Source organism: Suncus etruscus, chromosome 13 (genome assembly GCF_024139225.1).
Source record: "Suncus etruscus isolate mSunEtr1 chromosome 13, mSunEtr1.pri.cur, whole genome shotgun sequence".
NCBI classification, from domain to species: Eukaryota; Metazoa; Chordata; class Mammalia; order Eulipotyphla; family Soricidae; genus Suncus; species Suncus etruscus.
In genome coordinates, this window is record NC_064860.1 from 25,813,462 (window position 1) to 25,831,408 (window position 17,947).

At 41.2% G+C, this 17,947-nt stretch overlaps 1 protein-coding gene across 1 annotated transcript in view; it reads left to right on the plus strand.

The window, feature by feature from the left end:
- The window catches only part of LMLN (leishmanolysin like peptidase), a 53,702-nt gene that overhangs the window by 677 nt on the left and 35,078 nt on the right, over window positions 1–17,947 (plus strand). The window contains exons 2-7 of the mRNA XM_049785892.1: window positions 2,736–2,833; window positions 4,197–4,227; window positions 6,515–6,597; window positions 7,021–7,138; window positions 8,386–8,564; window positions 13,318–13,423. Coding sequence (XP_049641849.1) covers window positions 2,736–2,833; window positions 4,197–4,227; window positions 6,515–6,597; window positions 7,021–7,138; window positions 8,386–8,564; window positions 13,318–13,423 — 615 coding nt within the window. The remainder of the gene's footprint in view (window positions 1–2,735; window positions 2,834–4,196; window positions 4,228–6,514; window positions 6,598–7,020; window positions 7,139–8,385; window positions 8,565–13,317; window positions 13,424–17,947) is intronic.

A 17,947-nucleotide genomic window follows, 5' to 3' on the forward strand; every position in this document is an offset into this window, starting at 1 on the left:
GGACTAAATTAAAATGCAGATTGTGGCCAAGTTTCCCAACTCTTGCAATAAATAGGTCTCTCGGTGTTTTCCTCAGAAATTGCCGAGAGCATTCTCAGAGGTCGATGCACCCTGTCCAGTCAAATTCCACCCTGTCAAATTCCAAATTTCCTTTGGGAATCACAGGGCCAAAGACTTGAGCAAGAATGGATAGAGCTGCCCTGCCCTCCCTGAGCGGGTCGGGAGCTTTCCTGGCATGAGACCTATTCAGGTTCTATCCCCAGGACCCCTTATCCTTCTCCAAGCCGTGCCAGGAGTGATTCCTATCCATAGTCAGGAATAAGCTCTGAGCACCGCCAGGTGTGGCTCAAAACCCAAACAAGAAAAATGATAATAATTGCTAGAACTTGGGACCTGAGAGATAGTACAGCTGTTAAGGTATTTGTTAAGTATTTGTAACAGTTAAGGCTGTTAAAGTATGGCAAGCCCGGGTTTGATCCCTGACATCCCATAGGATCCTCTGAGCAAATTCCAGAGTGATTTTTGATTGCAGAGCCAGGAATAACGTGTGAGCATCGCCAGGTAGCCCTCCCCAAGCAGCAGCAACAACAACACCCAAACTTGATAGAACTAAATAAAAAGCATTAGAAGAGTATTGAGTGGTTTTTGAATACAAAATTGAATTCTATTGTCAAGGTACTTCATCACATTACGAAACTTTCCAGGCTCTGAAAGTGCTGAAAGAAGGATTCCAGAAGAGCTGACAAGGCAAGCAGCTTGGGCTTGTCTAGTTCCTTAACCAATAGGTGTCTTACTGAACCCCGCTCTCCCCACAGAATGCTTTCTGCATTCTCACATTGAAGTCTTAGCTCAGTTCTTTTCTGGCACTTAACCAAGTGTTGCTGCCTCGGTTTCAGACCTTTGTAATTGCCTTTGTAATTAAATTGTAATTGTAATTGTAATTGGTGGTGGTTGTGAGATATGGTTTGCGCCTTTGATTTCCTCGATCGCAGGATTTCATTCTTTGAGGATGACAGACACAGTGTGTGTATTCTTGCTTTCATAATTTGAGGTGAGAGACTTGGGCCATCCCAGAAGTGCTGAAGGGCGACCTCTGGTTCTATGCTCAGGGGTCATTCCTGGTGCTGGGGGACCACATGTGGTGCTGGCTTAAATCTGGCAAATTCTTTAACTCCTATATTATTTTGCTTTAACTATAAATTGGCTTTTTTTCGAAACTTTATTTATTGACTGATTCGTTAATTAATTGATTGGTTTCTGGGCCACACACAGCAGCGTTCAGGGGTCATTACTGACTCTGCACTCAGAAATTGCCCCCTGACAGGCTGGGGGACCATATGGGATGCCAGGAATTGAACCAGGTCCCTCTGGGGTCAGCCACGTGCATGAAAAATGTCCCACTGCTGTGTTATCTCTCTGGCCCTGATATCAAGGTCTTAATCCATTTTGATTTGACTTTTGTGCATGCATTAGAAAGAATTAGTTTATTTCTTTCTTTGTTTGTTTGTTTGTTTTTTTTTTTTTTGGTTTTTCGGGCCACACCCGTTTGATGCTCAGGGGCTACTCCTGGCTACTCGCTCAGAAATTGCCCCTGGCTTGGGGGGACCATATGGGACGCCGGGGATCGAACCGTGGTCCTTTCCTTGGCTAGCGCTTGCAAGGCAGACACCTTAACTCTAGCGCCACCTCGCCGGCCCCCGAATTAGTTTATTTCTTTGCATGTGCATGTGGCTGACCAATTTTCTCAGCATCATTTGTTGAAAAGATTTTCCATGCTCCATTTTTTTTTTAAATTTTATTTTTATTTTGGGCAACACCTGGTGGTGCTCAGGGGGTATTCCTGGGTCTGTGCTCAAGAATCATTCCTGGTGGGCTCAGGAGACCATATGGTATGCCATGATAAGCCTGGGTCATCCACAAACAAGGCAAGTGGCCTACCCTCTGTGCTACCACTCTAGCCCCCTTTACACTTTCTTGAATACTATACTTTTGTAGTAAATCTTAAAGTCAGTATTATCAGTTTACCAACTTTATTCTTCTCCTAACATGACTATACTGAATATTTTGCCTCTTTATCTAAACTTGAAAATTAGTATATTGATATCTATCACATATTGCTGGGATTTTAGTTGGGATTGCATTGAATCTATAGATCAAACTGCAAATAAGTGTCTTTTTTGTTTTGTTTTGTTCTTTGGGTCACACCCGGCTGCGCTCAGGGGTTACTCCTGGCTCTATGCTCAGGAATCGCTCCTGGCAGGCTCGGGGGACCATATGGGATGCCAGGATTCGAACCACCAACCTTCTGCATGAAAGGCAAGTGCCTTTACCTAAGTGCTATCTCTTCGGCCTCAGAAGTGTCATTTTGACTGTGTTCATGAATGTGGGCTATATCTCTAGTTATTTGATATTTTTAGAAATATTACTGGAGGGGCCGGAGCAGTGGCACAAGATGTAAGGCGTCTGCCTTGCACGCTAGCCTAGGACAAACTGCAGTCTACCCCCACCCCACCCCACCCCTGCCTCTCATATGGTCCCCAGGCTAGGAGCGATTTCTGAGCGCATAGCCAGGAGTAACCCCTGAGCATCACTGGGTGTGGCCGAAAAACAAAAGCAAAAAAACAACAACAACAACAAAAAAGAAATGTTACTGGAATTTATCTTTTCAGGGTGCAGTTAGGACTGCAAATGACTGCTCTATGTAACATTAAACATTGTTTTCCAAAATATTTTAGGTCATAAATAAAGTTCATCTTAAAGCAAATCATGTTGTGAAGAGAGATGTTGATGACCATTTAAGAATCAAGACTGTCTACGATAAAAGTATTGAAGAGTAAGTATAGTTATTTTGCCACCTGTTTTATTAAGAATTTAGTTATTAAAGATATTGTTATCTTTGGGGCCAGAGTGATAGCACACTGTTAGGGTATTTGCCTTGCATGCGGCCGTCCTGGGACAGACCCGGGTTCAGTTCCCTGTATGCCATATGGTCCCCTGATTCCGCCAGGAGTGATTTTTGAGCACAGAGCCAGGAGTAACCTCAGAGTGCCACCAGGTGTGGCCCAAAAACAAAAACAAAAAAACAAAGAAAAAACAGTTATCTTTCACCTAAGTAAAAAATATTTTTTAGCTTTTTATTTTTTTCATTCAGGGATATATTCATCAAAGCCATGGGATATAATTAAATATATATTATGAATAACTTTTTTGGGGGGCCATACCCAGTGGTGCTCAGGGGTTACTCCTGGCTCTGGGCTCAGAAATCATTCCAGGAAGGCTCAGGGGACCATATGGGATGCTTGGGATCGAATCTGGGTCCTTTCTTGGTCTGCCACATGCAAGGCAAATGCCATACTGTTGTGCTATCACCATGAATAACTTTTAAATTAAATTTTTTTTCTTTTTTTCTTTTGGGTCCCACTCAGCAGTGCTTGCAAACTACTCCAGGCTCAGTGTTTGGTAGGACCATGTTATTTCAGGAATCAGAATCAGGATTTCTGTATACACAACAAGTATTTCAGCTCTCTGAACCACCTTCCCTCCTTAACACTTGAACAAAATATTATCAATAATGATTAATTAGCAAAATAATATGAATCTGCTTGGACGTGATCAAAATACTGTGTGAACTGCTTGGAGAAAAATTAAGAGGAAGTGCTAAGATATACTGTAATAAGAGCATTTATAAAAATTGTTAGGCAAAGGAAGATGTTGTGTTTTGATTTTTAGTTTTGTGTTAGCAGAGTCCAGAAAACAGATAAATTATGAATCTGTATTAGTTTGAGTATCCTATCCTTAAATTTGCAAATGACTTTGATAACATATGATAGATTTTAATATAGTTTAGATATAGAGTAAACTCTTTTTTTTGGGGGGGGGGTCACACCCAGCAGTGCTAAGGGGTTATTCCTGGCTCCATGCTCAGAAATTGCTCCTGGCAAGCACAGGGGACCTTATGGGATGCCAGGATTCAAACCGATGACCTGCATGAAAGGCAAACGCCTTACCTCCATGCTATCTCTCCGGCCCCTAGAGTAAACTCTTAAGTACTCATAGAGATAGGTGAAAATTTTGGTGACTGATATTGAATGTTTCCACCCACATATTCTTGCTCCTTGCCAGATCCATTACAAACAGATAAGCTAAGAAGTGCTCTAGCCCTGCATGGCAATTCTTATGTTTCATGTCACTTTCAGGTTGCTCCCTGAGAAAAGACACCTTGTAAAGGTATGTAACATGTACTCATGACTTGAATTAGAAGATTTCAGTGTGCGCTTTTTATTATGTATTCTATTTTAGTAAATGCAACAACATTGTTTTGTGAATACTTGAAAAGATATATTGAACGAATGTTCAAATGAATATTTCATTTGTCGGGGAGGGGTTTGGGCCACATCCAGCTGTGCTCAGGGTTTACTTCTGCCTTTGTGCTCAGGAATCACTCTGGACTGTATCTAGGAGATCAGAATATTGTGGCAGGGTTCAGACCAAGCTAGACCACATGCATTGCAAGCCCATAAACCCTTGTGTTATCTCTTTCACACTCAGTGCATCATTTTTACCAAAACTTTATTACATACTCATTAAAATTTTGTTTTGTTTTGTTTTTTTTTTTTTGGTTTTTGGGCCACACCCTGTGACACTCAGGGGTTACTCCTGGCTATGCGCTCAGAAGTTGCTCCTGGCTTCTTGGGGGACCATATGGGATGCCGGGGGATCGAACTGCGGTCCGTCCTAGACTAGCGCAGGCAAGGCAGGCACCTTACCTCCAGCGCCACCGCCCGGCCCCTAAAATTTTGTTTTAATATAGTAAATAGGTCTCATTTTCTTTGTTGTTGTTGTTGGTTTTTTTTTTTTTTTTTTTAACTTTTGGACTACATATAGTCAGGTTTAAGAGACTACTTGGGCAGGGATCATTTCTGGTGGTAGTTGGGGAACATTATAGACTTGGGATTAAACCCAGGCCTCCCACATGCACAGCAAGTGCTCCAGTTCGTTGAGCTATTTCTCTGGCCCAAAAGGAAAAATTTTGTGGTTTTGTTTTGTGACTTTTGGGTCACTGCTCACAGTACTCCAGGTCTACTCCCAATTCTGTGCTCCAGGGTCATTTCCGGTAGTGCTTAATAGAACATGTAGTCCAGGCCTTAAACTGGACCTTCTGCATATAAAGTATGGCTTCTACACAGCCTGCAACTAGCTATGCCTCCAACCCTAAAGAAAAAATAATTTATTTATTTATTTATTTATTTTTGGTTTTTGGACCACATCCAGTGGTACTCAGGGATTATTTCTGGCTTTCCACTGAGGAATCACTCCTGACAAGCTTGGAGGACCATATGGGATGCCAGGGATAGAACTTGGGTCTATTGCATGCAATGCAAACTCCCTCTCCACTACGCTATATTTCCAGTCACAAAAAAAAAAAAAAGAAATTTTGAGAGTACTATGCTCACTCTCCTGAACATGAAGTGACTCAATAGTGTGCTAAAGACAAAATTGTTTTATAGAGATGCCACCTCATCAGGTGTTTTTAGTCATTACAAGGCACATACATATTCAGCTAACCTTTCTTTACTTGATTTTTTTTTTTTTTTTTGGTTTTTGGGTCACACCCGGCGGTGCTCAGGGGTTACTCCTGGCTGTCTGCTCAGAAATAGCTCCTGGCAGGCACGGGGGACCATATGGGACACCAGGATTCGAACCAACCACCTTTGGTCCTGGATCGGCTGCTTGCAAGGCAAACGCCGCTGTGCTATCTCTCCGGGCCTACTTGATATTTTTTTAATTCAAAATTCAAATACCTTGGTTATTAAGTTGTTCATGACTGAGTTTCAGTCTTACACTATAGCTCATCCTTGCACATTTCCCACCCCCAATGTCCCAGTTTCCCTTCTGCCTCTCCCTCCCCACTGCCTGCCTCTGAGGCAAGCATTTTACTCCTCTTAACACTTTATCTTCATTAAGCACCAAGTTCTTGTCCAGAGTGATTAGTTCAGTTATCATTGTCCTAAAGGTCCCTTCTCTACCCTAACTGCACTGCTCCACTACATGTGGCAGTTAGCTAACTCTTCATTTACTACATAAATTGGTGAGATTAAAGTAGATGTTCAAAGCATGAGATTTTCTTAAAACTATCTCAATTTGGGAATCATGTAAACCAGTTTCAAATTTGAAGTAACTTAGGCCTCAGCTGCTTAAACTGTAGATCCAGATGACTTCAGTTAAGGGGTTCATGTAATGTGGGTGTGTGCTCAGGAAGCATACTTAGAGAAGTTGGGGGATCATATGGGGTGCCAGGGATGGAATCCAGGTTGGCTTTGTGCAAAACAAGCTCTACTCTGACCCTGACATATACCTGTCACATATATTTATATACCTGGGGTTATGTCAAATTTCTTGAGCAAAAAGAGGTTGCCTCAGTCCTTAATATCCTGGGTTTACTTGTTTTAGTGTAATTTAAATTTTTTCCTTTGATTATAATTTTGATTTTTTTTTTCTTTCAACTTTTGCTTAGAACAAACTTTTTCCACAAGCTATTTCTTACTTAGAGAAGACATTCCAGGTTCGTCGACCAGCTGGCACCATCTTACTGAGCAGGTAGGTCACAATAAACTCGTGGTTTCTTTATCTGTTTAATATTTCACCTTACCTGTCCCACCTGGCACATTTTGAAACTTGCGTAAAGAATATCTTGTTACTATTTTTGTACTTAGAGACCAAACTACAAGGTATTTAAGAATAATTGAAAACCATCTGTTGGTAATAATTCTTTTCTTGATTTTTCATTACAAGGTGACCTTTTTCTTTGTGGTGAAGTTGTCTCCATTTTCCATATCCCCTTTCTCCCTCCATTTTTTGGGGGGCGTTTTAAAACTCTTTTCAGTAAGATTTCCCATGGTACCAAAATTCTAACTGGAAGAGTATGCATTAACAAACTAAAATAGCAGCTACTAAATTTTTGTCTTATTGCCATGAAACTTTATTTTTCTAATTAAAATTTGTTGAATATCTGAACTGAAGGCAGTGTGCAACAAACCAGTATCTCCGGAAAGAAAATGATCCCCACAGATACTGCACTGGGGAGTGTGCCGAGCATACCAAATGTGGCCCAGTTATAGTGCCTGAGGAGCACCTTCAGGTAATACATCCTGCTTACTTTTAGCAATATCTGTGTTCTTTAGGATATACTTAAGTGAAGAGTTTTCCACTCTAGAGAAGCCTATCTTTCTTTCTTTTCTTTCTTTTTCTTTTTCTTTTTTTAGGTTTTAGTTCAGACCTAGCAATGCTCAGGGGTTACTCCTGGCTCTGCTTAAGAATTATTCCTTACGGGGCTCAGGAGACCGTAAGGGATGTCTGGGATTGAACTGAATTGGTAGAAGGCAAGGCAAGTGCCCTACCTGCTGTACTGTATCTCCAGCCCCTATCCTATCTTCTTTCTTAAGTATCTTTCTCATTCTCTCTCTGTCTCTCTCTCTCACTGTCTCTATCTCTCCTTTGATATCTCTTTAAATTTCTTTCAGTGAAACTTTTGTTTCACTGAAAAAAAATGTAAAGGAATCTTAGAGATTTTTAATCTATTAGTGTCCTTTGAATCACCAAGCAATTACAGATTTACAGTTCAAAGACCTCTTTCTTCTATGAAAAATAATCCTAATTTTGTATATTGATTTTATTCTCATTGGTTTTTAAATTAGTGATTTTTTTTGTTTATAATTTATCTGGAGATCCTCAATCAGGAACATCTTTTTAGGGTTTTTTTTTTTTTTTTTTGTGGGGGAGGGTTACACCTGGCGGCGCTCATGGGTTACTCCTGGCTCTGTGCTCAGAAATTGCTCCTGGGGGCCAGAGAGATGGCATGGAGGTGGGCGTTTGCTTTGCGTGCAGAAGGACGGTGGTTCGAATCCCGGCATTCCATATGGTCCCTTGAGCCTGCCAGGAGTGATTTCTGAGTGTAGAGCCAGGAGTAACCCCTGAGCTCTCCTGGGTGTGACCCAAAAAACAAAAAAAAAATTCTCTTCTGGGCCGGAGAGATAGCATGGAGGTAAGGCATTTGCCTTGTATGCAGAAGGACGGTGGTTTGAATCCCGGCATCCCATATGGTCCCCCGAGCCTGCCGGGAGCAATTTCTGAGCATAGAGCCAGGAGTAACTCCTGAGTGCTGCCAGGTGTGACCCAAAGACCAAAAATAAATAAATAAATAAATAAATAAATAAATAAATAAATAAATAAATAAAAGATAGAAACTAAGTAGAGGGAGAGTATTGAATGTTGAGGGATAATAAGGAAAGCTAACTAACGTGTATTTAGAGCCTGGATTCCTCTAATACGAATCACTCACATAACTAATCTTTGGTTTCATTTTCTGCTGCCCCATTCTGGGTGCAGCCATGCAGGGTCTGCCGTGGGGGTAAGTGGCCCTGTCCAGCAGTGGGCGCACAAGACCAAGAGGGCATCCAGGACGCAGACTTTGTTCTTTATGTTGGTGCTCTGGCCACTGAGCGGTGCAACCATGAAAACATCATCTCATATGCAGCTTATTGTCAGCAGGAAGCAAAAATGGACAGGTAAGGTTTTTATTAAGACTTATTTCCGGGGCCGGGCGGTGGCGCTGGAGGTAAGGTGCCTGCCTTACCTGCGCTAGCCTAGGAGACGGACCGCGGTTCGATCCCCCGGCGTCCCATATGGTCCCCCAAGCCAGGAGCGACTTCTGAGCACATAGCCAGGAGTAACCCCTGAGCGTTACCGGGTGTGGCCCAAAAACCAAAAAAAAAAAAAAAAAAAAAGACTTATTTCCCTAGAGCTACTTGTAGGATTCTTAAACCTCATTTAAACCACATTTAAATGTTTTTGTTTTTTTTTTTACTTTCTTTTTTTTTGTTTTTGTTTTTGGGCCACACCAAAACACTTTTGACACTCAGGGGTTACTCCTGGCTATGTGCTCAGAAATTGCTTCTGGCTTGGGGGGACCATATGGGACGCTGGGGGATCGAACCACGGTCCATCCTACGGTAGCGCTTGCAAGGCAGACACCTTACCTCTAGCGCCACCTTCCCGGCCCCTGTTTTTTCTTTCTTTTCCTCTTCACATTTAAATATTTAGAATACAAACTTTTCAGGCCAGATTTCTCCTAGTTGTAAGAAAATAGAATACTTGCCTAGCTTTGGGAGTGGGCCTGGGAAAGTCTAGTGATGGACCTTAAGGTAATGTTAGGATCTACTCCAAAGGAGAAAACTACTGTTAGGAGAGTTTTCTTTTAAAGTGAATTTTGATCTAAGAAAGCAATTTAAACTTTTAATCTGAGTAGTTCTGGGCCAGAGAGATAGTACAAAGATTAACAGCGCTTGCCTTGCAAGCTGTAGAACCTAGTTTAGTCTCCTGTATCATATCCCCTCTGCACATGTAGGAGCAACCTTCCCACCCCCATACACTTGAATAGCCAAATGTACCCAAACAAAAGTTAAACAATAATTTAGTGTTTTTGTGCCAAAACAATAATGCCAGTAAGGTGTTAATAACTTCATCTAATAATTGTTCATTTTATCTATCTATCTATCTATCTATCTATCTATCTATCTATCTATCTATCTATCTATCTATCTATCTATCTACATATACAAAACAAAACTACATATGTATATATGTTTTGTTTTGTTTTTGTTTTGGGGCCATACCCATTGACACTCAGGGGCTACTCCTGGCTACGCTCTCAGAAATCACTCCTGGCTTGGGGGACCTTATGGGACGCCGGGGGGATCGAACTGCTGTCCGTCCTAGGTCAGCCATGTGCAAGGCAAACACCCTACCACTGCGCCACTACCACTGCACTTACCACTGCTCCTACCACTGCTCTGGCCCTCCATTTTATATATATTTAAGTTAGGTAAATCATCACTTGAAAATTTAGTCTACATGGAGTCTGAAGTTGTTTGACTATAGTAAATGTGTAATTCATTTAAAGGGGAAAATGAAATTAAGAAGGTATTGTTCTGAAGGTGGTAAGGATGTCAAAATATTTATAAAAAACATTTTTTTGTTTATTTTGGGGACCACACCCTGTGGTGCTCAGAGTTACTCCTGGCTCTGCACTCAGAAATCATCCCTGACAGGCTCAGGGGACCATATCAGATGCTAGGGATTGAACACAGGTCCGTCCAGGTTGACTGCATGCAAGGCAAATGCCCTATTGCTGTGCTATCGCTCTGGCCTCTAAAAAAATATATTTTGGGTCATAGCTAGCAGTGCTTAATTTACTCCTGACTGCTCAGAGATCATTCCTGGCTAGTTTGGGTCACCTTCTGGGATGCCAGCAGTCGAACCCAGCTTTGCCATGTGCATGACAAATGCTTTACCCACAGTGCTATCTCTTTGACTCCTACTTAGAAATCTGTAACTTAAAATGTTGGAAAGCTTTAGAGTCAAGTTAATTCTTTATTTATTACTGAAGAAGAAAGTGCTATATAGTGATATATATATATATAGTGCTATATAGAAAGTTCTATTTATATAGAACTTACATATATGTAAGTTCAGTTTAATAAAAAGAATATGTGGATGTTTTTATAATTAATATATAAAATGCCATATTTAATGAGTATTTTAAGGATAAGTGAACACTTTTAAATACATATAGATACAAAAGGACACAACAGAGGTTTTCCTAGAGAAGAGGAAGTCTGTCCAGAATGACCTCAGGAGTCTTTGAGTGGGAAGGTTCCGTGATTCATACTGTTGTTTTGACTGAATGGAAACTGAATGGAATTTGTGGTGAGCTAGGTTCACAGATGACAGTATGTGTTACAGAGAAGTATGGAGTGAATAAGTTATGGGGAGTGAGTGAATATAGGGCAGGAGAGTGCCATACAGAGTCCAGAGCATTACTGGATATATCAAATAGAGAAAACAATTCTCTTGAATACATTCAGAAATATATGTGGCACCTTTCACAATAAAACTGAGGCAAATAAACCAGAGATTTACCGTAGGAACTAAGACCATCTCTCATTCCTCTTTGCTCAGGACTTTAGTTGTCCTCATGCTGAAAATCCCACATCCTGAAACACACCTCAGCTTTGGACAAACCAGGGTGACTGGCTGCTCTAAAAATAAAGAGCACACCCAATGAATGAGTTATTAGGTCTGAGAGTGGAATTAGAATAGGATGTGAAATGGACATTTTCACTTTTCTAATTTTCTTTATATAGTTCTATGTTGTTTGAATATCTACCTTTTTTCCCTAAAACAATAAAAAAGCTATTTTAAAATGAACCTGCTCCAAATATATAAGGTTCATTTTAATTTTTTAGAATCAGTGTGGCTTCCTTGGCCAAGAATGGGAAGGAATGTGACATCTCATATTGAGATTCAGGATCTAGACCTGCTAAAAGGACCTAAAATATGTGTGTGTGTGTGTGTGTGTGTGTGTGTGTGTGTGTGTGTGTGTGTGTGTGTGTGTTTTAAATGGCTTTTAGGCATCACCTGATACTCAGTGGTTACTCTTTTTGTTTCATTGTTTAGGGATTTTTTTTGGGGGGGGGGCATACCTGGCAGCGCTCAGGCATTACTCCTGGCTCTGCATTCAGAAATTACTCCTGACAGGCACAGGGGACCATATGGATGCCAGGGATCAAACCTAGGTTGGCTGAGTTCAAAGCAAACACTACCCATTGTGTACTTCAGCCCCATGAGTCTGGCTGTTTGTTTGTTTGTTTGAGTAATTCCCAGTATCCTAGGTTTCTGGAAACATCACTCACACAAGAGTCCCATAATCCAGAAGCATGTTTTAATATCAATGCACTATTATTTTTGTATAAAGCACTTTAATATTTGGTGCACCGTTGGTATTTGATACCAGCAACATTGGTATTGATACCAACAATATTTGGTATTTGATACAAACAACATTTTTTATATCAACAACATTTTTTCTTTCAATGAGAATGAATGAAACTATTCACACATTCTTCTCATACCTGGAAAAAGATTTTGTTTTCTTCAAAGGAGAATGTTCTGGGGCCAGAGCGGTGGCGCAGGGCGTAAGGCATCTGCTACGATGGACCGTGGTTCGATCCCCTGGTGTCCCATATGTTCCCCCAAGCCAGGAGCGACTTCTGAGCACATAGCCAGGGGTAACTCCTGAGCGTCACTGGGTGTGGCCCAAAAGCCAAAGAAACAAATAACAAAAACCAAAAAAGCCTTAATTTTATTTGGTTTGGGAGCCACTGGTGCTACACTCAGGAATATTCCTGATAGTGCTCCTGGGACCACTATTGGATATTGTGAATCAAACCTGGGTTAGAAGCATGCAAGGCCTTACCCACTATGCTGTCTCTTTGGCCCAAGGAATTTGAAACTTTAAGTTCAGGAAAAGATATATCACCATGTAGATAACGGAAGGTGAAAATATGGAAAATAAATGGAAGATAAAAATCTTTATGCAAGAGAAGGCAGTGTTAGGGCAGATTAAAAGTAAGAAATGGATTGAATAGTCTCATTCATCTTTGGGCTTTAAGAAAAATAAAAGACATTATTGTAGTAATATACAGAGACAATAGTGATGAGGGCTGTAAGGACCACAATATGAAGTTTGTAAGGACTCATGATATGAAGTTTACCACAAAGAGTGGTGAGTTCAGTTAGAGAAATAAATACACTGATAACTATCATGACAATGGTAGTGAGTGAGAGAAATAGAATGCCTGTCTTGAATATAGGCAAGGGGCGTGGAGGGAAATGGAGGACATTGGTGGTGGGAAGGTTGCATTGGTGAAGGAAGGTATTCTATTTTATAACTAAAACTCAACTACAAACATGTTTGTAATCATGATGCTTAAAGATTTTATTTTAAAAAGAAACAAAATGGATGGAGATAAATAGGTTTAACAACTTTCAGCAACCTTAGTGATTTACTTATTGTCTTACTGTTGATCTTGTTTCCCTCTTTACCTTGTTGTCTTTTCATGCGCCTGTAAATACAGAGATATGTTGAAGTCAGAGATTGCATATGTGGTGTGAGGGTTTTGGACATTTGATTGATTCTTATTAGTACCTATTGACACATTTTAAAATTTCATATTTAAGTATAATTAACTGATATGTTTTTTGGTGGGAAATGGTGTTGATCAATCATTGCATGAAAAAACACATGTATGCCTTAAAGCTAGTGATAGTGAAAGATTAGTTATGGTAAAAATTGATATTTACTGTTTAGCAAAGATTTTTTCTGACCATGGGCAGTCTTAGTAGAAAAGTATAGACTAGTAAATAAAATTTTTAAATGATTCTGTAATATAATAAAAAATTCAATGTCTGTTTTAACAGGCCAATAGCAGGATATGCTAACCTGTGTCCAAATATGATCTCTACCCAGCCTCAGGAGTTTATTGGGATGCTGTCCACAGTAAAACACGAGATTATTCATGCCCTGGTAAATTTTACTGTTACTAAGTACTATTTTTTTCTTTATAAGGAATTTCTGCTTTTTGTGTCTTCATCTTAATGTATAAAATTAAAGATAATATGGATTTTTGGAATCATATTTCATAGGACCTAGTTCACTAGGTTTCTGCCAGTAAAAAATAGTGATTAGGATAGTGGCTTGTTGAATTATACTATGTTAAATAATTAAAGAAGAAAATCCAAGGGCTGGAAAGGTAGTATAATGGGTAGGGCCTTTGCTATGTACATGGGTGACCCATGTTCAGTTCCCTGCATTCCATATGGTTCCCTAAGCACCTCCAGGAATGATCCCTGAGCTCATAGTCAGGAGTAAGCCATGAGTATCATGAGTGTGACCCCCAAAAAGAAGATAAAATTCATTGATTGAATAGAATTTTGAGGAAAAGGGGCCTGAGAATATGATTCAGTGGTACAACATTTGCCTTCCAATTTCTGAGGCCTCGAATTTGATTTGTGTCACTGCCTCACATATCATGTGCTATCCTGAAGGCTCTGTCTGCTTTTTGTGATCCCTGGCACCTTGTTAAGAGTACAGTCTCGGGCCCGGAGAGATAGCACAGCGCTGTTTGCCTTGCAAGCAGCTGATCCAGGACCAAAGGTGGTTGGTTCGAATCCCGGTGTCCCATCTGGTCCCCTGTGCCTGCCAGGAGCTATTTCTGAGCAGACAGCCAGGAGTAACCTCTGAGCACCGCCGGGTGTGACCTAAAAACCCAAAAAAAAAAAAAGTACAGTCTCTCAAATTCCACAGCTAATGAGCAAGAGCACCCTAACTATAAAGTGTGTGTGTGTCCTGCCAAGCACTGCAGCTAAGTATTTGAGCACCCAATCCAGTGTGCAGCTCCTGATGCACACTGCAACCAAAACCACGTGAGCACCACAGTCAGGAACACTACCTACAGTCATCACAACAGCAGCAAAAGGAAAGGAAGAGGGAAATTGTAAACAAAAATCCAGCAATGGGAAGGGGGAAGAGACACTCCTGGCTCTGTGCTCTGTGATGATTCTTGGGATGCTGGGAATTGACCCAGGATTGGCTGTTCAAGGCAAAAGCCCTACTGTGTATACTATCACTGCAGCCTCAAGATACTGCATTTAGAAAGAAAAGAAAACCAACAGTAATTTAGAAAATTTGTTTTCTTCTAAACTGATTTTTCTTTCCCTCTTTTTTAAAGACATTTAACGGAATTTTTATATTTATTATTTTACTTTATTATTCTAATTTTTAGCATTGGTGTACTAGAATGTAAAGATTTATATGTTTCCAAAGTTTTTTAATCTTAACTCTGTAAGAGTTAACCTTATAAGAGCTCTTTGTTTTTTTGCGGGGAGGGGGGGGTGTCACACCCAGTGGCACTCTGGGGTTAATCCTGGCTATGCACTCAGAAATTGCCCCTGCTGGGCTCTGGGCACCATATGCAATGTTGGATTCGAACCACCATTCATCCTGAATTTGCTGTGTGCAAGACAAATGCCCTATAGCTCTGCTATCTCTCCAGCTCCAACAACTCATTTCTAAAAGTCCTCTCAGAGGGCCAGGGAAAAAGTTTAGTGGTGGGTACATCCTTACCTAGTCAGGCACACAAATTTGATCCCCAGCTTCAGTCTAATGTTAACCCTTAAGCAGCACTGCACTATAAATCTCAAATATTGAACCATCTGAGCCCTAGATCCCTGGATACTAGTTAGGAGTCCCCCCCGCCCCCAAAAAAGAATAAATAATACAGGTACTCAGTCTATTAAGACTTTCTAAAGTTTGTTTATATTAAGAACTTCTATCTTTTCGTTAAATGGCCAAAAATATAGTCATATTTAGGGAATTAGATCAAATCACTTAAGTCTATAGAAAGTGTTTGTTCCAGGAGCGGTGTCGCAGGAGGTAGGGTGTTTGCCTTGTGTGGGCTAACCTAGGACGGACTGTGGTTCAATCCCTAGCAACCCATATGGTCCCACAAACCAGGGGTGATTCCTGAGCACGTAGCCAGGAGTAACCCCTGAGCGTCACCAGATGTGGCCCAAGAAACCAAAAACCAAAGGGGAAAAAAAAAAAAGAAAGTGTTTGTTCCAGGCCAGAGTGATGGTACAACTCCCCGTGCCCCTGCAGGAATGATCCTTGAGTGAAAAACTAGAAATAAGCCCCGAGCACCACATGGTGTGTCCCCATAATCCCCCAAAAGAAAGAAAATGTCTTTTGACAAACATTTTTGTCTTTTGAAAATGTTTTTATAAAATGATTTTGGGGGCTGGAGCCATTGCAGAGTGGGCATTTGCTACGTACACAGCTGACCCATGTTCAATCCCCAGCATCCCATATGGTCTCCCAGCCTGCCAGGCGTGATTTCTCAGTGCAGAGCCAGGAGTAACCCTCAAGTTTTTGGTGTGGCCCCAAAATAAAACCAATCTACAACAAGCTATACACAGTGGGGAGCAGTTACACTAGCAGTCTGAGGGCAAATGAAGGAGATATGCGATGCATGCTGGGAATAGGGGTGGAGGGAGGACAATACTGGTGGTAGAAATGGCCCTGATTCACTGTCACTATGTACCTTAAATATTACTGTAAAAGATTGGTAATTCACTTTGGTCACAATACAAATGATTAAAAAACAATATTTTGACTGAGTAAGATGCATTAACTAAAAAAGTGGGAGAGGCGACCAGAGTGATAGTAGTGGTAGGGCACTTGCCTTTCATATGCCTGACCTGAGTTTGATCCCAGACATCCCATGATTCCCTGAGTACTGCCAGGAGTAACCGATGAGCATTGCCAAGTGTGGCCCAAAACCAAAACCCAAGAAAAATAAAAGCGATCACAATATCTAAGTATGAATCTTCTTTTTTATTTTTTTTTTAATTTGGTTTGATTCCTGGCACTGCAGTAGTGTTGGTGGCCCCAGAACTGCTGTGTCTAAGTAACATGAGGCTGAGTATCGTGAAGTATTGCCTAGACCCCTGAGATCTACTTGGAAGAGCCTCTTGCATAGAGTACACAGTCTAAATAATTTCCAGAAGCCAAGTTTGCATAGTCTGATAACCTAATATGCCTGGCTCTATATGCCACAATGTGTTCTTATGCCTATACTTTAAAAATATATTTTTAGTATTAATATTTTAAAATATAATTTATTCGGGCCCGGAGAGATAGCACAGTGGTGTTTGCCTTGCAAGCAGCCGATCCAGGACCTAAGGTGGTTGGTTCGAATCCTGGTGTTCATATGGTCCCCCGTGCCTGATAGGAGCTATTTCTGAGCAGACAGCCAGGAGTAACCCTTGAGCACTGCCGGGTGTGGCCCAAAAACCAAAAATAAATAAATAAATAAATAAATAAAAATAAATAAAATAAAATATAATTTATTCATTTACTTTTGGGCCTCCCAGTAAGTGTCCTTGGGAGTCAACTCATGGCTGTTCTGTTTTTTTATTTTATTTTTTTTGAGTCACACCCTGCAGTGCTCAGTAGTTACTCCTGGCTCTGCGCTCAGAAATCACTTCTGGCAGGCACTGGGGATCATATGGGATATCGGGATTTGAACCATCATTGATCCTGGGTCGGCCATTTGCAAGGCAAATGCCCTACAGCTGTGCTATCTCTCCAGTCCCTAAGTACGAATCTTCTTAACTCTACCACTAAAATTCTTTCTTAGCTTTTGCAAATTCACATGACTGTCAGCATCCATATCAAGATAATAGTAGAACATGTTACAATGGATTAAAAATACTTTTCAGGTCAAAAAGATATTTTAGGCCAGAGCAGTAGTGCATGATAGGGCATTGCCTTGCATGCAGGCATGGATCCAGGATGAACCTCGGTCCCATCCCCAGCATCCCATATGGTCTCCCAAGCCAGGAGAGATTTCTAAGCGTATAGCCAGGAGTAACTTCTGAGCATCAAGCATCACTGGATGTGGCTCCTTTTTGTTGCCATGACTGGGAATTGTAGACATACTCAGTTGTGGTACTCACACATGTGTTTGCCAGGGGACCCATACTTGCTGCAGGATTCACCCAGTTTTGCTACTGCATTTACTGGGGGTTGTGGCTTGTAGTATTTGCATACACTTGCACAGTGCTCCAGGTATACATGCTCTGTTCTGGTGTTTGTGTGTGTGTTATGGGGTACGTAGTGATGCTGTATAATGTATAGTGATACCTGTACTATTCACTCTAGCCCCTTAATTTAATTTTATTTTTGAGCCACACCCGGTGACACTCGGGTTACTCCTGGCTATGCATTTAGAAATATTTCGTGGCTCAGACTATATGGGATGCCAGGGTTAAAACCTAGGTCCCGGGGCCGGGCGGTGGCGCAAGAGGTAAGGTGCCTGCCTTGCCTGCGCTAGCCTTGGACGGACCGCGGTTCGATCCCCCGGTGTCCCATATGGTCCCCCGAGCCAGGAGCGACTTCTGAGCGCATAGCCAGGAGTAACCCCTGAGCGTTACTGGGTGTGGCCCAAAAACCAAAAAAAAAAAAAAACAAAAAAAAAACCTAGGTCCC